Raw genomic sequence first — 27204 nt, 5'->3', positions numbered from 1 at the left:
ATGAATGAATTACTAAAAAAATTTCATTGTACAATAATTTAAAAAATTCGGTTAAAACTAATATCTACTAAACTCATACAATGTACTTAATGATGACGATTAGATACACCTACGTAAGTTTGTCATTTAGATAATAATTATATAAAATAATCTAATTTGAAGTCCATGTAATATATGTAATAAACTATTGCAATTCTTATGGGAACATTTCAACAGATTTTAATGTAATATCGTGATATATAAAAGCACCAAAAAAAAGCCTTATACTTAAAAGGAGGTTTAATCTCAGCACAAAAATCACCAAGTTCAGGGTAGACGCGAAAGTCGCGTGTCGGAACGAATAATTTAAAATACTTCTTCGACATACAGTTGCAGTAACAATGTAGATAGCCGATCGTGCAATGATTACGAACAATTTTCGTTATTATTAAACAATATTAATGTAAACGAAAAATCCATAAACGATTTAAAAAAACTAACAATAACGATCTATTGGTAAAGTGTGTAATATATTCAGCAGTCATTATAATCGAATTAAAACTATAAATGAATATTTCGCTATCTGAAATGATGTGTCACAAATTACCAAGGACTAAAAAAGAAATGTTTAATACATAACTCCAGATGTTGACAGTGATACATCACTTAGAATTTAGATCGATTAAATTGTTAATAGTCGAAACTGTCAACAAACGCATTTGTCAATGATCTACAGATGGCATCGGATAATTTATCTCAATTACATCATATATATATCAAAATAAACAACGGTAGATAAAACGGCTACTACCAGCTTTAAAAGAAGATAATCATCAATATAGTAAACGAAAGATATATGAGTTTGCTAACTAGTAACACATGACTTTTTCTTTAATTGAAATAGGCAAAAAATCGCTAGAAATACATTAAAGCATAACAGTGACTATATTAATCATATTTCTCTCTGCCTATTTTTTTTTTTTACCTCCAACACATACATACACATACCCGCACACAATTGTACGCATACATACGCGCATACATACTCGCATAAACTACATATACTTGCCTTTCTTCCTTCCTTCTCATTCTCTCTGTTTCTCGATTTTTTTGCCCCTTGCCCCTACTTATCACTCTTTCTCATTCGATCTCTTTTCTAACACATCCAGCATACAGTAACAGTTATACACATATACCGAGCAGAATGGCCATATGCCATTTCGATCGTAAGACTAGTGGAGGCCTGTACTAATGTGAGCTGTGCTACTAAAGGAATCGGGCAATAGTAGAATCCCTTGGAGGTTTCAGCGGAGGAAGATTTATCTTTTTTTTCTTTTTATCTTTTTAACGCATTGAAGCACAGTACATGTAAAGGCCTCTATCTCCAGTTCCTGCGTTGCATTCAGAAAATTTATATGTATGTGTACATATGTATATATATATATATATATAAACACACACACACACACGCACACACACACATATATATATTATACATATATCGCTTCTTCGCAGTATCTTCTCACTTTTTCCGCTTTTACTTCCGCTGCGAGGCACATATCATAGCAATATCATGCACACGCTCAGATAGCGAGACTATTTGATATCTTGTTTAAATACGCAAGTGCGTCGTACATCGAAAAACATTATATATAGTTCCACTCACGTTCTTTTTTTTCTTTTTTTCGATCCATCTTCGCACCTTTATGATATTGTCTAGCAATGGGGCGCGCATTTCACAGCAAATTATATATTCGAATTACACTCGTGACGATAACGATGCGAAACTGCACTATAAAGTACCGAGCGTTAAATTAAGAACGAACGCAGATCGACCGAAAAATATAGAAGCGTGTGAGCCGAATGTTGCGTTATTGATCCGAATGCGAAGGAGGAACCATTGAGTTTTCGGCTGTGGACGAGTGCAGCTCCGCCGTTGGAGGCGTATCGTCACGTGAAGAATTTGCCACGTGAGATGTGGCAGGTGTCGCTGGCTGAGATTGAGTCGTCGGCGGCGTATATATTAGCCGATAGCCAGCTGGCAAAAAGAAACCACCATGAGGTGTGCAGCTGAAAGTCTGAAAATTTGGTAGCGGCTGGCCCTCATACTGGATATAGGCGCTTGTTGCACCAGATATCGGTAAAGGCGCGGATGTAGGTAACGATCCGACGTTTGTTGACGAGATATTCGTTCCCTCTGATAATATAGGAGTGAATTGGTACTGCGTCGGATTTCCAACCACCGTGCTGTGCGTCGTATCAATGCTCTCGGATACATCATTCGAACAGTTATTACCCTGCTGAGAAACTACACTTTGTATATTTTCAGAAGGCACTACTGGAATTGGGATAACATAAGCATGCGGTATTCCAGCCGATGTCTGCTGCGGTTGAAGTTGCAGTGGAGTCTGCTTTAATTTCTGCATAGCTAGCCGTAAAGTCTCATCCGTATCCGGATAGTTGTTCGGCCCTTTCTGCAGTGGAGTCTGTGGCGCTGTGCTAAACATTAGATAGTCTTCCGTTCCTGGAATTCTAGGTCCTGTCAAATAACAAGATAACAATCAATTAGTATGCATTGTAACATATACGAACACGTATATATTTATTATGAAATGAAATTAATTTACTACTGACCGGAGATATTTGTTGCAACCGTATGATAAAGCAACGGATGATGCTGATGGTGAAGTGCGCTTGCTTGTTGCTGTTGTTGAATAAGCAATTGTAACTGCTGTTGTTGAAAACGTTCCAACTCTTCTCTATGTCTTTTTTGTAACGTTTCTAGTTCCAAAGTTTGTCTATACACAATAAAAATTGTTTTACATCCTCAAAAAAAAAGGCAAGTCCTAAATTAATTTTCAAATTTTTTTTCTTTTTAGTTATCTTAATATATTTTAGATATGTACGTTTTTGTTATGTTTTGTTACATGAAAAATAAATTTATGATCTTTAAATATCATGTTCTAAATAATATTACCTCTTTATGAGTAATTGGTATTCTTCACTCGGTGTAAGTGCCACAAATCTCTCTTCTTTTTCAAGCTGTAATGCCCAATAAGTTATTATTATCTAATTCTATTATTCTTATTAAAATAATTTAGTTTTCAAATTTTTATATTTTTATTTAACAATATAAAAAAAAACTTACTTCAATATTTGAAATGTTAGTACCATGAGTTGCCTGTACAGCTGGTGGAATAGAATTTTCTCGACTATGAGATATTTGTGCAGATATTCCTATAATTAGCAAATATATTAATTGTTTCGTCACATAAAAACTTTTATACACACATATATGTATTACTATATTAATAAATTTTTATTTAATTTTCATCTTTTAAGTAAAATCTCTAACCATGTAGATCATCTGTATGATGAGACAGAACATTTTGCCGTTCTGAAATTTTTAATTCTTCCGTTTGTTGTAATTGAGATTTTGCAGCATCAGTAGTTTGTTGTTGATTAATAGCAGCATTGCTATGAACAGGCGGACCCGAAACTTTGGAAACCATAAATCTTGATACTTTTCTAGCAGGTTGAATAGGATTTGTCTTCTGCAACATTATTCCAACATTATCTTAAAAAGCAGATATATTATAAAACAATTTCTATTATAATTTTGTAATGTTTTAGAAAAAAGTGTGACAAAAATCTAATTAATAAATGCAATATATATAAAAGTAAAAAGATAAATAATGTAATATAAATATATTGTCAAAAATATTGCAGAAAATTACTTCATTAGCAGTGTCTTGGAGTTCAGCCTGAATCGGAGTATTGGTACCAGATCGCGATGTTACAATGTTAGAAGTAACAGTAGTCACGGGTACTATTGATATTGGCTGAGCGGTTGTTAACAAATTTTGCACAGATTGTTGTGTTTGTACATTTGATATAGGTGGCGTTAATGGTTGAACTGGAGCTGCCGCGAAAACCGAACCTCTATGATGAATCTTTGCTAATTCTTGTTCTAATTCCTGCAAACGGGATCCTGGTCTTTGAGTTCTTATTTTTACATTTTCTTTGCTCGGACTCATATTTTCGGTTCCCGTGGGAGCTCCTGGTGTAGGACTATCAAGGGAACATTCCACATTCTGAAAAAAAAATTGTATGCAGATATTTATTACAAGAGAAACAATTCATCAATTGCATGTCACATAAAGCATATATATAATATATATATAATACTATAGAAAACTTACATTTTGCGAAAGTGCAAATGCACTAGAATTGTCTTGCATTATGGTGGAACCCTCGATAGTTGCCTCGGCTTGCGTATCGGTGAGAATAGTGGAGGAATGTATGGTTGTTTGAGGAGATAACGGGCATGTGGCATTCGCGGATGAAACCGGCACGCCAATATTGAACAATTTCTGCTGCAAAGAATGCATGTACGCGTCATATCCTCCAACCACCTGATTATTATGAGGGGTGGCAGGATAGCTTATAGGTGGTGTACCGACGTTCAGCGATTCCGACGGCTGACTAGTCACTTGTACAAGTTTCTGATGCAAGTCAGCTATAGTCTGCGGTCCTGCACCACTTGTGACATTCCCGCAGCTAATCTCTGACATTTTGTCTAACGAATTCTGTTGACTGAGTTTGCGATGTTGCTGCTGCTGCTGTTGCTGTTGCTGTGGTTGCGACAACTGTTGTTGCAAAATCGATGTAGAATCGATGGATTCAACAAGAGTGTGCTCAGGTGTCACATCGTGACTGGAATTCTCATTTTCAGATGTAAGTAACTGACAATCGGAACTAGTACGACGAATACTGAAATAATGAAGTAAACTTAATACAAACTATAGAGCGTTTAACATATTTAAAGTGTCATTTTTCTTTTACTATCGTTGTTGTTATCAAGCAGAGAATGGATAAATGTACGTACCAATTTAAATTCGAAGAGTCTGAATTCTCAATTTCCAAAGGTTTTGTTGGATGTTGTTCTGGAAGCTTCAAATGTAAATGTGATTGATCTAATACGACGGAAGATTCGCTATGTTGTTGATCTTGCATAATCTGCTGATGCATTTGTGGTTGCACAGAAATTTGTTGCAACTGCAATTGATTTGGGAGTGACTGCAGCTGATTTGGTTGTATGTGTCGTAATGGCTGCTGTAAAGGAGTTTGATTAGTCACAATCCACTTTCCTTGAGTAATTGATTGATTTGATACAGTTTGAAGAATGGATTGCATCATCTGTGACTGGGCGTCAATCTGTTGAGGGATTGTTAACGGAATCGATTGCGGTATCGGCTGTACTTGATTCTGATGAAGCACCTGTTGATTTTGAAATGCTTGCTGAAAGTTTTGTTGTTGTCCTTGATATCCCTGGTGCACGATCTGCCCTTGATAATTGTGTTGAATAGGCGGTTGAATTTGCAGCTGACTCGCTTCCGGTTGTATAGGTTGAAAATACTGCTCAGATTGCATAGGTTTGTGGTCAACTGTCGTGGCAGTAGCAACGTTAGGAACTGCGGCTGGTTCGTGACTGGTCAGAGGATGAGGAGTGGCAGATTTGGATTTCGGATTGGAAAGTATGTTTGCTAAATTTTGCGCGAGATCTGGAAGCGTCGAAGACACCTCTTTCGTCTTAACGGTGACTTTAGGTGCAGAAACATCTGCGGTAACGACCGGATGTACAGAGGCAGGTATCTGCATGGATGGAGGTAAAGTTCCTGGAACATGTACGTTTTGATGAGGAGGTTGAGCAGCTTCTATAGCGTTTTGCGGTAACGGTACTGTACCAACGATATCTTGCGGAACGACTTGTACATGTTGCATGTGCGTTACAGGTATATTAACTGCATTCATGGCTTGTCTCTTTTCTTCGGCTATGATGGATGATTCTAAAATTTGTGAGTCCAAGGATACATGGGACGTAGCGGATAAGCTCGGCACTCTGCGATTTCGATCGTCCATAGTTGTTGATTGTACCGGTTGCATATGACCCGATAACATCACATACTGCTGTGTCGGAGGCTGCACTTGTTGCGGGATAAATTGCTGCACCGCCGGACGTTGGGCCTGCATTTGTTCCGCCTGTATATGCATCTGCATTACGCCCTGTTGCATAGGAATTTGTTGCTGTGATGATTGCATCACAACGCCGGGTTGTATCATTGCTTGACTTGGATACTGCGCCTGCGTTTGAGCTATTCCGTTCGAATGAAGCGGCTGAGGTTGTAACTCTTGCGAAGTAACCGGCACGAAATGCGGTATACCAGTTTGAGGTATCTGCTGGGAAGTTTGCTGCGATGTTATCGTAGATCCCTGAACAATTATAGTGTGCTGGTTCGATTGTCCGATAGTCGTTTGTTGCACGTGTCCCGTTACTTGCTGCAAAGTTTGCATTTGAATAATATTCTGCTGCAGTCCGATCGACTGTTGTCCTGGTTGCAAAATCTGTTGCGTGTTGTCTGTCTGCTCCATAGTATACGGCATACTCTGAACGATCGTTTCATTATTGCTATTTGGTTCAAGCATCGTTGCACTCTGGATTTCTAAAACATTCGCTTCCACGTGTTCCTCATTTTTCAATATAAGCTCCGCGTTCGCAACAGGCGCGACAGATTGCGATGCTAACTGTGACATTGCGATATTTGTACGCTCTATGCTTTCACCAACAACAGAAGATTCCTCTTCAGCCGCGATATTTTTTTGTTCGACCACAGGACTAACTAAGAAGCGAGAAATTTTACGCATTGGCGTCGGTACTGTCAAAGTCGATACCTCTGCAACAACATCGGACGCATTTATCTCTTTAGTTATTCCAGATTCCTTTAAGTCTACTACATCTTGTTGCTCTTGAGATTCTTTTGATGCCTCACTCGCATGACTTGCGTTCACTATTGTATCCTGTATTTGAGTCTGAGCATGCGTTGTAGACGTTTGATAAGATTTAAAGGCCGAATTGTTGGCATCATCTTGAATATTGTGTTGTGCTTCCACAACTGTTTCCGCAGACGTTGCAGAAACGATAGTTTCTTGATTGTCCGTTGGATCACTTGGTATATTTGTAGGTGTTAAAGTATCAGTATTTTGTGTAGATGTGGATGACCTTCTGGAAGCTTCCGCTGATGTATTTTCGGCACCAGCTTGATTATCAGGAGTTTGAGCGACCTGTTGCTTCTCCAAAGTGGTATTGGCAATATGAGATATAATCTGTTCGATCGGCAACAATTTCGTTGGAGTAGAAGTATTCGAAGTTTCGTCTCTCTGAAAGGAGTAAAATTCTTATTGTTATTTCAAATCTTATTGTATGTTTGTGTATGTATAAGAGATAAATATATAAAATAAACAATAAGAGAGACCTGCATACACACAAACACGCACATAAAATATACACAGGGTGTCCTAAAATTCGTGAATTAAAATACCATAATTTCTGAAAAATTAAATAAAAGAGTTATGTGCACATTTTTATTTCAAATAGTAGTTTTTGAGACATAGATTTAAATAAAATTAATTACGTTTAGATGGTCACCTGCCTACGCATCGCGCATACAATAGTATAAGTAAGCATGTACTTTTTAAACGTAGTCCATAAATGGTCATATATAATATAATAGTCTATACAAACTATTAATATAAAATTTATAATTATAAAAAAGAAAGATTTTACCATTCAGTTAGATATTATAAATAATGTTGATGTCACAGCAGTACTGTAACTTTATGCTTTATAATTCAAAAAATACTCAATGGAAAAATATTTTGTTATAGTGTTTTGAAAAGCTTGAGATATAAGTTACAAGAGAATACATTTACAAAAATTGTGACCTTGACTTGATCTTGGCTATACCAACCAAGCTTCAAACTTATAAAACAAGTAAATAAATCTTTTTAAATCTTACAACTTTTTTCTAAACACTTTTTCGATTGGACGTTATCCTGCGAAGATAAAATGGTGATACGGATGATCTGAAATACACGATATATAAATTAAGCGTATATGTCTTACTAAATTTCTGTTACCGTAATATTTATAATACAAAATATAAATATTTGTACTTATATCTATGAAAACATAACGAATTATTTTTTGTTTTTTTTTGTAATATTTATGAAAAAATTTATATTTATAAATTCTAATAAAGACTTTTAGAATATTAGATTTTCATAAAATAAAAATATGCACACTTTTTTTTTAATATACAAATCAATACAATTAATGAATATAGCACACAAAGTATGTAATTTTTTTATTACATATATACGTTGTAATGTTGTGAGATGATCTGCGAAAAGAAAAATCTAAAAATATAATATAAATATATCAAGAAAGTTCTGAGGTTTTCAATAAATATCCATATATATACACAGAAATCGATTTCTCAATCATAGTTTTCAAAATCATTCGTTCAGTATTCACTTCTTTATATTATTATAAAAGAAATCGGTATCTCTCTCAAAAAAAAAATAAAAACTTTTTTAAATCTCAAAACTTTCTTAGGTTTTTGTATACATAATGTAAATCTACAAGGTAAAATTATAATGACCTAACAAATGTCCGAATCTGGACATTGCAAATGTAACAAAAATGAGATGTGTAAGCGTCCACGAATATATAATTCTGAAATGCGAGAGAAACGGGAGAAGGGACGGTGGGATCGATGAACTCACCGAACGGTGTCTACGGTGGACTTTGTACGACGATCGGTGGCTGCTTTGACGTGTTAGCGAGCCATGTCTCACCTGCTGCGTCCAAAATCATATACACTAATTATATGCACACCCTTGATTTTATATTAAAAATCCACACAAAGCCCCCTATATTATTTTAATATTATTATCCTGAATTATAAATTTTAAATGAAAATACAAAATCGATTTATTTAAAGAAAAAATGATTACATCATTTATTATGCGAAGCATTGTCTTGGACACATCTGCATGTTTAAAAAGCATATAATAAAAGTTTTTCATGCGTAAAATAGCGTCTAGTGATAAAGAAATTAATGACAGAATTCTGCAAAATATGATGTAAATATCGTTTACATTATATGCTGCACTTTTAATGATGATATTGTCTAACTTATGCCCATTTTCACCAATGCAGATTAACTTTAATCTCGGTTCAATTTACTCTTTGTCTTTTTCTAGTTCTAAAAATTAGAAAAAGATAAACAGTAAGTTAAACCGAGATTAAAGTTAATCTTTATTAGTGGAAATTAGAGTTATTCTTTAATATGTAACTACCAAAGTTATACCTTAGCTGTATCGAGACTGTGGTCGCGATCCCTAGGACGTCGGCTTGTAACCGGACTTCCACCAGCAGATTGATCAGGTGGACCATGTGCTACCAAAGGTAGGGTACGTGTGGGATCCAAACGCAATTGTTTGACAATGTCTTCAATTAATTCTACGAACGTCTCGCATTGAGATTGTGGTAATAGATTTTCAGCAACCTAAACATGTTAAGGAAGGAGAGAAAGAGGAAATAATGAGATAAAAAAAAAGTAATATATAAAGTAGATAGATACCAGGATATATTATCCTTACCAAGTTATTGGCAATATCCGTAGGTACCATATCATCTCGATCAAATTTAAAGGTAACAGTCTTTTGTTTACTCGTATCTAACTGGCACTCGACAGTCATTGATTGTCCTTCACCGCTACTGACAGATAAGACCGTTAATTTAATGCCCGGCTTCTTACGTTTAGTTCCAGAACGTTTTATCCGACTTCTCTCAGAAGTAGTGACACTTTCGGAATTTTCTGGTGTAACTCTGGAAAATAAAATATTTAATTTTTATTCATAATTTTTCATTCATTTTTATTCTATCTTGCCTTACCCATCGTTTGACGCTACAGTTTGTTGTGGAACGCCCGTTGCGACTGAAGTAGTGGCAGCAATTTGATCTTGCTGTAAATTAATTGGTTGATCCGGTGGAAGAGATTGTATCGAGTCCATTGTATCTTGTTTTACCAGGGAAGACCTGTCAGTCGTGGGACATTGATCTGCATTTGAAAGGAAATGTTGATGTTGCTGCTGCAGATTAGTAGACGATTGCGCTGGGACATTTGTCATATTGGGCGTTATTGAAATAGAATTAGGTATGATGTTCGTGTTTTGTGAATACTGCATTTGCACGAGAATATTTTGTTGAGACTGAGGCTGTGGACCGGTATTATTGAGTAAAGTAGTCGCGCTCTGTATATTAGGAATCGTCGAAGTCGGGACATTTTGCATGTGAGTTACAGCCGAAGTATTATTGACACTTATGCCCGACGGTACAGATGCTTGGACTTGACCTGCCGTTGGGATGTATTGCGACTGCGAGGCTGCAGGCACTGCGCCTGCGGGTAAACTCGTGTGAGAGTAAATCTGCGTCGCAGTTTGGGTTGACGATAAGATTTCTACGTGACCGGAGGGATTAGAAGTGGTATATGTATGAAATATTTGTTGTGGCATGGTTTGCTGATACAATGAACCCGCTGATACATATCCCGAGGAACCAGGAGCGTTTTGTTGATAATACTGCTGATTCTGAACAGGCGGCGAACTAACGGTATGCTGATGCAGTTGCTGAACATGCTGAAGTTGCTGTTGAGTTGCATATTGTTGTTGTTGCGCGTGTTGTTGAAGCATGTGCTGCTGTTGAGGCAATATCTGCATTTGTGGTTGCATCTGTTGCTGCATCTGATGAGGAATTTGTTGTGGAACACTCATCTGATTCAACTGTATATATTGCTGTTGCTGCTGTATCTGAACATGTTGCTGTTGCTGCTGCAGCTGCTGTGGCACCTGTGGAAACTGAGGCTGAGTCTGAACGTTTTGCGGAGTTGAACATTGTGGAGAATTCGCATTCAAGCTTTGCGGAACATGCTGAGGATACTGTTGTTGTTGTTGCTGATACTGCTGCTGTATTTGCTGTTGGTATTGTATTTGCTGTGCTTGTTGAGGTTGCACAACCGACGTTTGCTGTTGAATTATTGGTTGTTGCTGGACTAACTGAACCTGCTGTGCTTGTAAATTATGTTGTTGAGTCTGTTGAGCGGTCGATTGTAACTGTTGTTGCTGAATGGGCATTTGAGTTTGTTGCAATTGCATTGGGACTGGATTTTGCATCTGAATATTAATATTAGATTGAATTTGTTGCTGTTGCTGTTGCAATTGCATTTGTTGAAGAAGCAGTTGCTGCTGCAATAAGTTCTCGGCATTTGCGGCATTAGCTGTGACATCTGTGGATGTAGCGGCAGTTTCCCTATCCAAACGTTCTTTCTCCTCTTTAGCTTTACGCTCCTCTCGTTCTCTCAATAAAGTGATAATCTGTGATTTCAACATCTTAGCCACTGCTTTAGCATCTTCCTCCAATATGAGGCTTGATTTTGCCATTTCTAACGCTACTTCTTCTGCATTATCAGCCTGCATGTCAAAATCGAATTGTATCGCTTCATTTTCCTTATGTTTATTGCTGCGCTTTTTAGGGTCCAGCACACGCAATCTGAATTCAACGCGCGACAGCTCCGTATCTGCAACCGCCGAATCCCGTGATACCATCTCCAATTTCAGTCCAACATCATCGGCGAAGAATTCATGATTAAGTAAGTCCTTAACGAGTGGTCGTTCTTCTTTCTTCAGACGTATACACATTTCTATGATATCACGTACCTCCGGATTTTCAACTTTATCATAACTCTGCGGCTTAACACCCTATGTAATAATAAATCATTATTCAGAAAATGTTATATCATTTTTCTCTATGATACATTCAATTATGTTTATAAGAATTAGAAAGCTAATTATTTTCCTCCTACATATAAATATCACTACCGCACAACAATTAGAATTGTACTACACTGATATAAAAATTTAATGTTGCAATACATACTTACCGACACTACGCGTTTATATATTTGTGCTGGTCCTGTACATTCGGAATATGGATACTCGCTAGTAGCCATCTCAAGCATACACATTCCAAAGGCATAAACGTCGACCGACTCATCATAATGCTCCTCGTACATTTCAGGCGCCATAAATTCCGGTGTACCAATTACGCTCTTTGCAAAACTACGATTCTTCAATGTTGCAAGACCCAAATCACCAATTTTCACACTTCCCGTGGTACCCGTGATAAAAATATTATCACATTTCAAATCACGATGAATAATAGGTGGTGACCTAGAGTGAAGGAAACTCAGGCCTTTTAAAATTTGCCGACACCAAGATTTTACTACTTTGGGATTGATCTTTTTAAACCTCCTCAAATACCTGTTATAATACGAAAAGTTAAAACATGTATTAAACATATGTTTAATACACACATTATGTTTAAGAAACATGTTATAATAATTCTATAAACAATAAAGAAACTTACGTTTTCAGTGTTCCTGATGTCATAAGTTCAGTGACTAGTACAATATATTTTCTACGGGTAAGTGTAACTTCCCAATAATCATAAAACCGTACAATATTCGGATGTTGTAATCCCTTTAACATTTCAGCTTCTTCTCTGAATCTTAATCTCTCTGTTTTATTCAATTTTTTTTCCTATAAAAAATAAGAGTATTATTTTACTTCCATTATATCTACACATAAGTTTTAATCTTTAATTTAATTTATATATTAAAATAATATACTTAAAAAATATTTGTATAATATATGTTTTAAAAAGATATCTTATTGACCTGCAATTCGCACCAAGCTACAGCTACACCTGTTTGAGTATCTAAACCGCGATAAACAGTCTTGAAACTACCACGACCAATTTCCTCTTCAAATTTCAGAAATCTTCCATCTGGTGAAATACCAACGGCTTTCTCCTCATCATCGTCATCCTCTACAGTCTGCACCTTAACTTTCATTAACAAATTTTGCACGTCCTCCATCGCCATTGTCTTTTGCGACAATTTCTCATCAGCTTTAAAGTTTTCGTCAAGCAATGGACCGATAAAACCTTCTACCGCTTCCTCTTGCGCAACTATATCCTTTTCAGGATGCTCCCTCATTTTTGTGTCGTCTCGCAAACTTGTATTCTGTACTTCTTCCATCTCAGTGTCTAATAGTGGAACTTTACCTAATTTACTTAACGATTCATGAAGCGCTTGTGCTGCTACTATATCGCTGATACTTGTGCCATCGTCATCGTATATTGTCACTCTTTCCTCTTCCTCCTCTTTCTCTACATCCGTTTTAGTGTCTGCATCCGTCTCTTCCAGTACTTTTGATGTTACAAACCTCGAACTCTTAATTACTTCCTCGCTTAAACCTGCGTTATTTTTGACCCTCATTAAATTCTCTCTCTTACCGCTTCTGACGGTATTCAAAGGATCTACAGTCTCTTTATCTATACTGCCATTATCACCATCCGTGTACCCTACAGATTTTCTACTTTTTCCTTGTTTACCTTCACTATTATCTATAGAATTCATTTCTATGTCTGTCGATATTGTAGTATCATTTAAATCTTTTTCTATGTTAGCTGTTTCGATGTTTTTACTACTATGATGTTCAATCATTTTCTCTGCAGAATTTGTATTTTTATGTTTCAAAACTTTTTGATCGCTATTACTAATAGATTTGGTGCTGAGGGTAGAGCTCGACGATTTTTGCTTATCATTTATAATATTTTCCTGATTAACCGCGCATAAATCGTGTACTGCAGACAATTTTATTGGCATAGCATTTCTTTGTTCGAATTCATTTAAAATCACATGTTGTACACCTGCAGCGTCTCTTGATGAATCGATACATTCTGCGAGAATATTATGTTCCACATTTGCTCCCTCATCCTTACTGAATTTTGCCGACTTTAATTTACTAATTGGCGTAGAAGGTGTAGAACTAGACCCTATATATCATACAATAAAATTTTAGAGAGTAAATTTATATAACTTTAATTAATCCTGAAAAATTTACCTGGTGTTGCAAACGCATTCTCCGTTGCTGCGATTGCTTCTTCAGCATCACTGAAACTACGATCATTTTCATGATCTAAGGATGACGAATTCACACTTTGGGTAGATGATCGATCAGAGATACGCAAGGCAGATAGTACTTTCTTTTTAGAAGATGGCGAGCTGGTCGCAAGACCGTTGCTAGTTATAGATAAAGAATCAGTACTTTGATCGTGTCGCTGTGTTCGAATTTGCTTTTTAGAAATACTAGCAGAGCGACTTATATTGGATAATACCTACATAAAACATAAAAAATGATATTAAATTACAATGCATGACAATTTGGAAGATATGATAGAAATATTTCTTAATCACGTTATACTACAAACGTTTCCGTATTAATTTAGTCAACGCAATTTAACTAACCTTCCTATCACCAGTAGTGTTGGCACTAGGACCTGCCTGCGCGACAATAGATAGCTTTCTTTGGCGTCTGTGATTGTGTGTGTGGATCCTTTGGGTTGTTACAACTGCGCAAGGGCCTCCGCTTTCCTGAGAGGCTAAGTGGCCCACTGCCAAACTAATGCCACTTTGGCTGCCAGTGCCTCCACTGGCCACCAGCTTAGGACATAAACTAGACAAGCCACCGCCAGTTCCACCTGAAGAACGTTGCCTGTTTGTCTCATACCTGAAATTCCACACAGATTATTTTATATTAGAGATAAAACAATTTGTTTTATTTTATATGAGATAAGACGTATTTCAATTTGACTTATTCGATACCTTTATTTTCGATCTTAAAAAAAATATTAATTTAATTTAAAATATTACGTCAAAATTTAAAATATTACGTTAATAATAATCAGTAGTGTTATTAAATTATTAAGATACTTGTTTAATATGCGTGCATATGTATAAATGTCTGTATAAAGAAATATTCTAGCGACAAACATTAAATGACTCATCTATAAGGAATGTTATGGTTTTCTTATCAGAATTTTAGGTGATTTATCCGATAATATCTCATTTATTGTTCGAATATACATAACTAATCAAAACAAAACAAAAAATAGATAAGGCATCCAATATCAGTATATGAAATATCTGTTTTTCTTTTTAAAGATATAAAAGAAAAATTTTTAAGAGCTGTAGAATACAGAAAAATCATCATTAGTTTTTTTCTAAATCTGCTATATATACATGTGCATAATACGTATCTATTTTTGTGTAGTTAGTGACATATTAATATAAACTACTTATTTATATAAAGCATTTTTCATCATATTTGTGCATAATAAGTTTACCGTATAATTATTTAAGTATACTCTCGATGATTGAGAAAGAGCAGAGTAATTCAATTAAACAATAATAGTAAAAATGTTAGTTCAAATGTTACTTTATAAATAAATTAAATATATTATTTTTAGTTTGCATTTTTTAAATTTTAACATTAATATTTTGTGTCCACATCAATTCATTTTATTCTTTTATATCAAAAAATAAGTTTTCTAATTACAAATATACTATATTAACTATTCCACATATCAAACAAAAAAATTCTTAAAATTTACTAAACTTTTATTATATTTCTAACTTAGTTTTTATTCTGTAATTTTTAATAACATTAACGATATTGTTACATTGTTTTCACACAGGTTTTGTACCTGGTAAAAAGCTGCACAATGCAAAACGGTATTATTACTGTCGTTATTATATTAGTATATAACACAAACTCAGATATTTAAATAATTTATAACTGCTTATCAGTAATATATCAAAAATCGAAAAATGTAGTAAAGTTTAGTAACATCTAGAAACAGAAAATCTTATGATTTAAAAATAATGTGATCTATGGAATATATTAAATCAACATATTTCTAGTATAAATTAAATTTATATGTTAATGCTTTTAAATTTTCAAAATATATTTTATTTTCTCAAAGACTAACAAGTATAAAATGTTTATATTAGGTACTTAGAAGATTATAGCATAAAATATATAGGCATAAAATGTTTGATGAAAATTATTTCTGAGGCAACTTGCAATTTGTACAAACTTTGTTAACAATTTTTTAATTATACAGCATTCATATGTAGGAAAAATTTGTATCCACTCTTTCTTAAATTATCGAGAATTTACTGCAGTAACAAAGTTACATAAATGCGCAATTAATAATAGAATTTTGTAGAAGCAGAATACTTGAAAGATTTAAAAAAAATTATCATAATTAGTTAGAAAAGATTGATAGATTAGAATTAAAAAATAGTTTAAAATTAATAATAAGATGTAACAAATGACAATGTAAGAAGCATGATTTTTGATACAGACATCATTATACCTGTCCTGCCTGCTGTGGCCAGATGAGAAGAATCCACGCACTGTATTGCCTATAGCTGCTCTCTTTTTAGTCTCCCTATTTTTTTCTCTGTGCCCCCCAGATCCAGTGCTCACCTGATGATCCTGACGAGTACTTTTATCACCCTACAATACAAAAAATACAAAAAAAAAAAACATAAAACAATACGTCCATATTTCTAATATCTTAAATACCACATTAAACTCTTTAAATATAAGACATGGAATCTATTTCAAGTATTCAACAATATTATAGCAAAAAGTGCCTTTTCATTTTGATGCAAATTTGATCAAAATTGACGCTTGATATTCGTCACTTTTTATCACATGATCTATTTTGACACTAAAAATAAATATCAGCATAAAAAGATAAAGTTTAAAAACGTAAAACTTACTTAACAAAATGTAAAATTGTAAACAATACGAAAATACACGATAAAAATGTATTCTAAAATCTTACCTTTAAACCAAGAAGTTTTATGTTTAAACTGGAGTTTGTACTTGTTGGAACAGGACTTAAGTCGCACCGAAGCCGTCTATGTGATTTTTCAACTACTGGGGAATCTTCGTCTGCATTCAATTGACTTCCAATCGAGAAAGCATGTGATTGCGTTAATATAATATCGTCTGTATTGTGCTTATAGTTGCTGTTCACTGAACTCACTGTCTTGCTGTCATTGTAGCATCTCGGCATTGCACATAACCGACTTTACTTAAGATTCTATTTCACAAAATTACTTTCCCTTTTCCCTTGCGCTTCTATACTCAATTTCGCTCCGATGTAAAATTAAAACTCATATTTTCATCGCCTCCTTAAGATAATCGAATTAAAACTTTCCCAACCGTGACTAATATGTCTCTTAATGAGCAGTCTTTGTTATAAGATTTAAAATATCCGTATCTGTAACATTTTGGACTTAGGCTATATATTCTGCCATACAAACTGCCGATCTAGCTAGCAAATTTCTAGTGTCCAAGGAACTGAAAGAATCTGAAATCAGAATATAGAACAATATCATTAATTATTGTATAAGAATTCTATTATAAATATTTTTACCTTCTTCTGACAACATAATACTTGTCAAAAAAATTAATAGAAAGGGTCATATTTTATAAAGAATAGAGAAATAAAAAAAATTATTAGTAACCAAAAATAACATAACAAAAATAAAACATAATTTTGACTTTTTATAAAAAGTTGTGAAATACTATAGTTACATATTTAATATATTTAATAAAATTGTTTATACGTCTCTACTATATTTAATAAAATTAAGATAGAAATTAATATACATAAAAAATAAAGTTAATTTGATTAGCTGGTTAACAAACAGCTATTCAAATCAATAAATATATACAATATTTAATAACAATATATAATAAATTTCAAACATCAATAAGTATTGTTATTCTAATATATTACAGAGATTCCTCTATCAGGTATTAATTTGTTTCACAATTCTTGATGCGTATTTACAAAAAAACAATCAACAAAAATCGTTACAAGTGCTACAGTTAACATGGACATATCATTAATTACCTGTATTTTATATTAAGATACTTGTCATTAACTGTTAGTTGTGAAAATTAGCAGTTTTGGTAAAATAAAATCAAGGATGATGGAGATACATGCGTGTGATAGACGCACAAATCCTAAACGGAGTATTACTCGCAGATCAATTTGCTATTAAACTACATTATCACCGCGTCAATGAAGGAAAGTTGAGACGTAGGAACATTCGGTGTTTTGATCGTCACGCGCGAGCGTATCGCAAACAAAGAGACACGAGGAGACACGTTTGTACTGTTAAAGTCGCAAAATGTCAAGCGCACCGTGGGATACTCCGCTTGAAAAATACGACAATATATAGGGTGTCCCGATATATATATATATATACACACGCAAGCATGAACATGCGTTAAGTTTTCCACCGACACAGTGAAACGGTCTCGCGCGCGCGCGCGCTCGTGTGCGTATGCTCGACCCGTTGACACGAGTAATGCGAGTAAAGGAAGCCGTGTTATACACGGACAACGATCGAGAAAGATCTCGCGCGCAGCACGCACGCACGCACGTACGTATGCGCACGCACCACACACGGAGGAAACGTTCGCAAATCAAACGACGCATACCCATCCGTCGCACACGGATAAGCTCGCGCGCGCGCGCGCGCCACATACACACGCACGCGAGAAGCACGGCGGCGTTAAACTGGCAGGCACCGCACACGCGAGTGACGCGAGACGATCGAGAGACAGAGAAGATAATGTGACAACTATCCCAAAAATATCGCTCGCCGAGAGACACGCGTTTCGCGCGTATCGTTAAGCGCGACGTCCCGTCGGCCGTCTCGGGCGAGGTGGCGCCGAGGCCGCGGCGCCCCACGGCACGTCATGCGGCGCGCCGTTATTTTTGACTGATAAAATATCTCGCCAAAATGCCCGCGCGAGACTACATGTCATGCGGAGGTGTGTGTGAGAGAGAGAGAGAGAGAGAGATGCACGAACACCAACCAGTACCTACTTCGGTCTTGGATTTTCATGCGGGGGAGAATCAGTGTCCGTCCGCTCTCTCGTAATTTCGTTACCTCCGACACGGACCCAGTCATACTAGCCTCTCGCGGTTGCGTCAACGAAACGGCATTCGTTAAATCCTTTTAGCCAGCCGGTACTCACATTTGTCTTGATGAAAAATTCGCCCCGACTACACCCAAATAACTACCATTTTTTTCCACCACTGAACGCTACGCACTCTCACGGTGCTATGCGCAAAGCGGCAGTATGCACTAATCGACGTAGCTCGGGCGTCTGACGGAGTGGCCCGAAACGTGTCGTCGGATCTCGCGTGTATACGATGCTAGGTGGCGTCCTTGCAGATTGTCCACGAATGCATCGAGTACATAGAACGGAACGTGTATTATCGATTCTGTCAATTAGGGTGTAACTGCAATAGGTGGAATGAGGAATGAGAAAAATTTCAACCCATCAGAAACTAGTTCCAGCGTAACTCTCTCTTTCTCTCTCTCTCTCTCTCTGGATCCAATTTTGAATAAGTTGAAACCCACAAATCATCAAGCATTCTTAGGCCGGTATTCATAGTCAATTCTTATATTCAAGATCGTCTTAAGAACAGTCTTAAGATGTCATGAACCAATCCGGTATTCGCGTCTTAAGACATTACTTAAGACAGTCTTCAAATAAGAACCGACTATGAATACCGGCCTTAATAAGCATCAATGTTCTAGAAGATATTTTTCTTGGTATGGCTTGCGAAACAATTTTCATACTTTTTACTTCTGACTTGATGGACAATAATTTGACTGATTAATTATATTATTGTGTATATTAATGCCGTATTTTAATATCATCATTTATTGTTTTTTTTTTTTTTTTAAATATAACAAGCGTTATCATTGTATTTATACATCATCAAGCATTTTTCGAAATTGAAAAGAAAAATGACCAACGGCGTAAGCAGAACGCTCGCGCGAGAGCGCGCGCATGAAAATCCACCTGCCTGTGCGAAACCGGCGCCTACAGCGCGATTCGGTTTGACCGTCTCGCCGATATCTCAGGTTTCTCAGGATTGTTCGTGCTCGTCTGCGATACCCGCGATAGCCTCTGTGTGTTGGTCCGCGCGCGGACATGCGGATACGTTCGTTTGTTCTCGCCGTTTGCTCTACTGTTATGTAGATGCCACCATGAGAACGATTAGTGTTAGCTGAAAGTAATCTCGGAGTTGTAACGGTTGACGAACGGCGCGAGGACGGTGTCGCGGGAAAATGACTTCTTTCGTGCCGTCGAGAGTCTAGGAAATTCATGAAATTAAAGAAGCGAAAGAGTCTGTGCGCGCAGTGCGTGAATATGCCCGCCAAGGTCTCGAAGAAGGTCGTGGGCATGATCATACGAAGCCGAAAGTCCATTATGAAGGATGGAGTCATCACGGTACCTATGAGTTTCGTTACATTTCACTCATCCGCACCGCACCGCACCGCACTCACTTCTATCATTATCTCCGATCCCCCTCCCTCTCTTCCCTTTGGCGGCGCCCGAGCCGCTCTGCTACCCTAGGCCACCCTCTCACTCCGACATTCACAGCATACCTGCCTCTGCTCGTGTTTGCCTACATCGCTTTTATCTCGAGTCCCATTTTATCTACACGTAATGTCGCATGATTGGTACTAACGAGAACCTCTGCTCGTGACACCGTACATGGAGCACTTGTACCTCGACGAAACACCTGGCCGAAAATATATTCATAATCGTCTTTTACACATTGCAAACAATTTTTGCAATCTTTTTGCAATATTTCTGCAAGTCGCAATAAAATGGAGACATTTAATATCCGTGAGCTCGTAATTCTTGACACATATTTTATATATCTGCATACATGTAAATTATTTTTTAAACAGACGTGACAAAACATATGTACACGTATGTATGTGTATATTTAGTACAGTCCAGGGTGTTTGAGCGAATATTATCTCAAAAATTGACATCTTTGTTATTTCCATACTTATTTCATTTTGCGTTATATTCTTTTCTATCTCATGCGAAATTGGATGCAGGATAATTGTAAGAAAAATGTACCAATTAATGCAGCTTATTTACATAACCTATATGACGTGTTATCAGCTGATTAGACCATTTAATTTTATAAACACGTTTGCTTGTAAATTATACAAAGGACATCTGATGCATGGAAGGAGAAATTGAACAGACAAAGAAAAGATAATCTGTCGTATTCCAACTGTGATTTCAAGTTTGATTTATAATTTCTAGACATATGTAAATCTTAATAGAAAGAGATAAATTTTGTTTACAATTTTTGTTTTCGTGATCAATATTGAGGTGAGCAATTTATTTATGTCACGTTTTATAATCAATATTCAGCAAACCACTCAAATCTTTAATATATTTATCCTATTTAGGACCGGGCATATATTTGCGATACTCATAATTTAAAACACAGTTTTTGCAATATAAGTGTATTTTATATTTTGCGTTTCAGCAGGGCACAAAAATATTACGTATTTTGTATTTAAAATCGAAAGATTGAAAGTTTTACATATTTTGTAATTCAAACAAGATACAAAGTACTTCCAATCTTTCGTTATTAATACACACACTGTATGAAATACAAAATACTTTTATATACTTCCATGAAATATAAAATAAAATTATTTTGAATATATATATGCCCCCAGTCCTGAATATAAATTAAATTAGTTTCTTTCCGTTGCTTAGTCCAATGGAAAAAAAAAAGTGATCCATTGGTGAATTTTTTCGGCTAGTAGCCGTTGTAACTATTAAACTGAGATTTTGCCAAAGGTTATTCTATATTTTGACTTAAAAAAAAAAATCAAGAGATAAAATGGATGTTATTCCACGACACTGTTTATCGTATATTGTCAGCGTCACATATGTATACATACACATATATACATATTTTTTACGTGCGTGTGTACGCGTCACTACATGTGCATATAGTGCATAAACAGGCAAGTATCGCGCGCATCGATCAATTATTCGACAATGCGTTCCCGTATACGCTAACAATTGACCATAATGGACCACCACGCGAACTGATGTTACCGCAGCGTATGTGAAATCTTTCTTTCGCGATGCCGAAGGAACCGCGAGCCTGGAGCAAGCGAATCGCGCCAGCTGTTGAGGCCATTGTTAGGTTAGGAGTCGAGCCCGGAGTTAGCCCGAAGAGACTGTACCGTTAAATCGTGACGTTGGGGAGGGGATGAAGGAGCAGTTGCGATGCGGAGGTTTGATTCCCCGCGTGAACCGTCCCGCGCGACGTGAATGGACCGCGCGAGGGGTTGACGGCAATGACGGCGCGTCGAAGGGTCTCGGCTGGAAATATGTGATCGTCCGGGATCTCGTCGTAGCAGCCGCCGTACGCGAACGACCGTGGTTTCTAAGAATAGAGATACGTGACAGAGGGTGACAAGGAGAGGGGGTGAGAAACAGAGAGGGAAGGAGAGACTAGACGGTCGGAAAGAAAGGGAGGAAGAGACTCCGTCCGTGTCGCGAAGCCGCTCCGGGTCGCACGAGAAGACCCCAGAAAAGACTCCCGATCGTCGCGCGTTGCCGTCTGCCGACCTGCAGGGAGAGTGCCTGCGTGGAGTGCCCCGTCGCCGACCTCGCGTCCCCGCGGATCTCTGTGACGTCACGCGCGTCGCGACCGATCAAGGCCGCGCGCGCGAGTCGACCCCCTGAGCTCGGGGAAGCCAGCGTCCACCTCGGTTCACGATATCGTTCACCTCGTGCACTCCATTTATCTTGAAGGAGAATCTCTGTCACTGGAGGAGAGATGCGTGAAAATTATCACTTTACTATCGGGGCTGTAACTCCTTCACTTTACTCTTCGGATCTCATAACTTGCCAAGAAATCTAATGACGCCACTGATCTGGCACTGTACGCAAGACAGCGTTACAGGACTAATTATGTCATATGACTCGGTAATTACGGAATTATTTTTAAGTAATATAAAATGTGCGCATTGAGATTGAATGGATTTTAAGTGGATGCCGTGGAAGATTGCGCTAGCTTGAGTCTTGCACTGCCATAATAAAGTTCAAAACGTTGACAACCGATTGTCAGAAAGATTGATTATGTCACGTTCTCATAAATATAATTGCAAACGAGGAAGCGCAGAGTGACAGCAGAGCGATTTATTGTATTTCACGATTGAATAATATTTCTTACTTAAATCTCAACACAGAGGAATGTACAAAGGAAGCGTGTAAATAATATTTGCAAAAATAATAGTAAATAGATGTAAAAGCCGACCGGTTTTACTGAAGTGATATAAATCGTTAAATCAAAGTTTTGTATTAATATAAACATTATCGACATAATAGACATGAGAAATAAATATCTAGTGAAGACAGATATACTGCTTCGTTGTAACAATCTCATTTATAACGTAAATATAATGTCAGCAAATCAAACGGTCATGACAATATGACTGATGAAGACTACTTGTAAAATAATTAGGATAAGATGTAGTGGAATGCATACACAATACACGCATTTCAGTCATGGTGCAATATCTTACCTATTTTAGATGTTACATTAGAAAAGCTATGAAAAATTATGCGGACTTGACGATCCAAGCGAACAAACTACAAATAATATTGAATTACAAATTAAAATTTAATGCAAAACTGTGGAAACAGTGCACTATTATGACATTGGGAGAAGATTGTCTATCTTTTTATCGCATACTCGTAAGCGGAATGACTACAAAAGTAGCGATTAAAACGTGAGAATATGAGAGGAAATATATATAGCGACATTTTTTAGGGGTCATGCCCCCTGGGGCAAGCAGTGGAACAGAGGGCTTGGGCCCGACCTGTTCTGAAATACATAACAATCAAGATCATGCTACAGCCAAACTTACACCTCCCCCTACATTCGTTCAACAATGCTACAGACACCTCAAGGTCAGCTGCTAAAATATCATAAGTTTATCACTTGTGGTATATGCAGAAGACCACATCTAGTTATGTCAAAATTTAGTTAAATATGCTGCGACTTGTACACTTTTACATTAAAAGTTATTATGTATGTTACATGCTCGTATCAAAGACTATCTTGTAATATGCTGTTACGTCTTATTTTTCAGAGTTCTGGTGTTGGCGAAGCAAGCGTCTATCATGCATTGGTTGTAATATATCTGGAATTCTTCGCATGGGGATTATTGACCATGCCTATTATTAGGGTATTGAATGAAACATTTCCGGATCACACGTTCCTGATGAATGGCTTGATAATAGGAATCAAAGGAATCTTGTCTTTTCTTTCTGCGCCACTAATTGGTGCTCTCTCTGACGTATGGGGTCGAAAATTTTTTTTACTTATCACAGTGGCCTTCACATGCGCACCAATTCCCCTAATGAGCATTAATACATGGTGGTTTTTTGCCATGATTTCTATCAGTGGCGTATTCGCTTGCACATTCTCAGTAGTGTTTGCATATGTTGCGGATGTAACAGAAGAAAATCAAAGATCACTAGCGTATGGCTTGGTATGTATATATATCGTTTTTGTGATTAGAATGACAAAACGACATTTACATTTTGACGATCAAATTTATTTTACAAGTATAATAATAAAAATAATCTGAGATAATGTAACTGGTTATCTAATTTATAAAATAAATTTTTTTTGCTTATGTCTCAGGTGTCAGCAACTTTTGCTGCAAGTATGATAATAAGTCCAGCTTTGGGTGATTATATTATGAAGACTTATGGAGAAAATCTTGCCGTAGCATTAGCAACTGCTATCGCAGTCTTGGATGTGTTTTTCATATTAGTGGCTGTACCTGAAAGTTTGCCTGAAAAAACACGTCCACCAGCACCTATATCATGGGAGCAAGCTGATCCATTTGCTGCTCTTGGAAAGGTAAAATACACGTACATATATGTATATAGTATATAAAAAAGAAATCTATAAATACATAGCTATTTTAAACTTACTTTGTAGGTTGGAAAAGACCATACTATTTTAATGCTGTGTGTTACTGTGTTCCTGAGTTACCTCCCTGAAGCAGGACAATATAGTTGTATATTCGTTTACTTAAAATTGGCTATGGGTTTCTCTACTCTTATGGTAGCAATATTTATTGCCGTGGTGGGCATCCTGAGTGTAGGAGCGCAAATTGTATTAGGATCCTTAATGAGAACACTCGGCAGCAAACATACTATAATGCTCGGTCTGTTATTTGAAATGTTACAGCTCATGTGGTATGGATTCGGTTCACAAACATGGTAAATCACTTTTTTATTTGCATTATAACAATGTTACTCTATTAATTATGTATTAAAATTTCAATAATAATTAAAACGACACGATGAAAATAGTATGCCAAATCTTATCAAGCATTAATTATTTCAAGGATGATGTGGGCTGCTGGAGTACTTGCTTCTGTATCAAGTATTACATATCCTGCAATTTCTGCATTTGTATCTATGCATTCTGATGCTGATAAACAAGGATTGGTGCAAGGTATGGTAACTGGGATGCGTGGTCTCTGCAACGGACTTGGACCTGCTATGTTTGGTGTCATATTCTACCTTTTTCACGTTGATCTTAATGATGACACACCCAATCTCCCCTTGAAACCATCGTTTGTAGATGAAAACAACAGAACGAGAACTAATACACATCTTGACATAATGCCTCAGGTACATACATTATATTTGCAGGTAAGCATAGCTTATTTTTGTTAGCCTATCTGTTTAGTAAGTTTTATACATACAGCATTGAAATTATTGAAAAATAATAGCTTTAATGTTGAAAAAAGAATCGATATGCTTATGTCTATATATAAATATATAAACAAAGTATTTTATTATATATGTTAATTTTAAATTAAATCAAATATTTGTTACATTTCCAGCTTGTACCAGGGCCACCGTTCGTATTTGGTGCGTTACTTGTGATCTGCGCGCTACTAGTAGCCGCATTTATTCCCGAATCAAATACAATGTCAACAGGATCGTTGCATCACCCATCCACTTCCCGGAGGCCCTCCGGTAAATACGCATATCAGAAATGTACGTTACAGGTTGTCAAATATGCTAAAATGCCAAATATGTTTATGGTGATGGGATTCATCGAAAATTGTTTTAATTACGATCTTTATCGACTTGTCGAATGAGCATAATGAGATTTATGCGAAAAATTTTACTTACGAAAATCGTGAGATACATACAGCAAAAGTTTTACAAGTACCATGTTTTACTTATTGTATTGAACAATGTAAAACTCAAAGTGCTTATTGTTTTAGGTTTGTCCTTGGACGTTCAATATGAGGCAGACCGAGTAGGAAGTGGAAGAGGAAAGATCGGTCCGCTATCACCACTAGTCGACAATTGTAACTCCGCCGCGCTATAATGTCTATTGAAAAATGTAAGACAAGCCATATAGTACACGACGAGAATACTTTAGCCAAGCGGTAAAGCTTCACTCTTAATCAGAGATGAAGAGGTCGTTACTATGAAATACACCTGATTCGATCAGGCGACTGTAATAGAGTTGTCTATATTGTATTATACTATTTGTTTAAGACAGTAACTAAGCTTGATTTTAGGACTTATTGATGGAACTTAATGTTTAGGTTGTGACAAACAATTTGCACAAGCAGTGCTTGTGCGATAATACCGTGGGTTGATCTCAGAGTCGAGTATAATCGTACTGCAAGCGTGTTATGTTGCGAAAAACGTAACATTAAATTAGATCTTCCTTTTCAAGATTCTTGCGCCGACTATTCAATCAGATGTAACAATTTTATGCGAAGTAAAATCAATGACTCTTTATGCAGCTCGCCAACGGCACAAAACGATACATGAATGAAAACTGAAAATCTGTATTTTACTAGCGTTATCTTGTGAATATTTGATCCTTTACTTTGATGTCGTATCCTTTTCTTTTGTTACTAATTTATATTATCACATTTTATATCAAGTGCTAATGTAAATTGCGCAACATATTTTTGCATCTCCGTACATTCATAGCACTAGAAATAGCTTTTACACATTCCTTGTAAGCATAATTTTTATATACAAAAGCAACATTAATTGACAATTGAAAAGGATGCAAATTCTTTGAATTATATTTTCTTTTTGTACAGGTATGATATAGTAATTACTTATCATTCTTGTATGTCATAATTTATCTAATATTTATAGATCATGCGACTTGTTTTTTTTTGCACAAACTATTTATTTTAATTCATAGAAACTATAAATATAACGAGAAAGGCCTCAATACTAGGAACAAGTTATACAAAGTGATAGTTTGTCATTTAAAGACAATGGTAGACGTTAATACTATGAGTAAAATGAAATATTAAATTAATTAATTGAAAATCGATAGTTCTCTTAAATTATGTGTGTTATAATCAGAATCACATTGATGTTAAAATGAGAAAAAAACGTTTTATAATAGAATAGAACCTTGTATATATATTTTGCTTCTATTTTACAAAAATATCAAAACTT

General features: G+C 36.2%; 2 protein-coding genes across 7 annotated transcripts; one reads left to right on the top strand and one right to left on the bottom strand.

Annotated features, from left to right (window-relative positions):
- Positions 1 to 868: 868 nt before the first annotated feature.
- Positions 869 to 18928, bottom strand: Wnk (Wnk kinase). Its single transcript, XM_018540996.1, has 20 exons — positions 18707 to 18928; positions 16643 to 17173; positions 16166 to 16308; positions 14253 to 14514; positions 13849 to 14122; positions 12618 to 13780; positions 12308 to 12480; positions 11823 to 12201; positions 9779 to 11640; positions 9484 to 9712; positions 9192 to 9389; positions 8605 to 8679; positions 4868 to 7197; positions 4182 to 4752; positions 3717 to 4073; positions 3335 to 3533; positions 3128 to 3216; positions 2957 to 3021; positions 2614 to 2777; positions 869 to 2518 (listed from the first exon to the last, which is right to left on the bottom strand). Exons 2-20 carry the CDS (start codon positions 16874 to 16876, stop codon positions 1851 to 1853), a joined length of 9435 nt encoding a protein of 3144 aa, XP_018396498.1. The 5' UTR covers positions 16877 to 17173; positions 18707 to 18928; the 3' UTR covers positions 869 to 1850.
- Positions 18929 to 19796: 868 nt separating this feature from the next.
- LOC108774500 (hippocampus abundant transcript 1 protein) lies at positions 19797 to 26704 on the top strand. Of its 6 annotated transcripts, none has more exons than XM_018540647.1 (7): positions 19797 to 20127; positions 23826 to 24227; positions 24383 to 24604; positions 24686 to 24969; positions 25098 to 25386; positions 25602 to 25737; positions 25992 to 26704. In XM_018540647.1, exons 1-7 carry the CDS (start codon positions 20002 to 20004, stop codon positions 26096 to 26098), a joined length of 1566 nt encoding a protein of 521 aa, XP_018396149.1. In that variant the 5' UTR covers positions 19797 to 20001; the 3' UTR covers positions 26099 to 26704. The 6 variants fall into 6 exon arrangements, with proteins under 6 accessions (XP_018396149.1, XP_018396140.1, XP_018396144.1 ...); XM_018540638.1 differs by having other exon boundaries at positions 25602 to 25758; XM_018540642.1 differs by having other exon boundaries at positions 25098 to 25407.
- Positions 26705 to 27204: the final 500 nt, after the last annotated feature.

This window comes from Cyphomyrmex costatus, unplaced genomic scaffold (genome assembly GCF_001594065.2).
Source record: "Cyphomyrmex costatus isolate MS0001 unplaced genomic scaffold, Ccosl1.0 scaffold1053, whole genome shotgun sequence".
Lineage (NCBI taxonomy): Eukaryota > Metazoa > Arthropoda > Insecta > Hymenoptera > Formicidae > Cyphomyrmex > Cyphomyrmex costatus.
The sequence above is the reverse complement of the archived record's forward strand: the minus strand, read 5'-3'. Positions and strand labels throughout refer to the sequence as shown.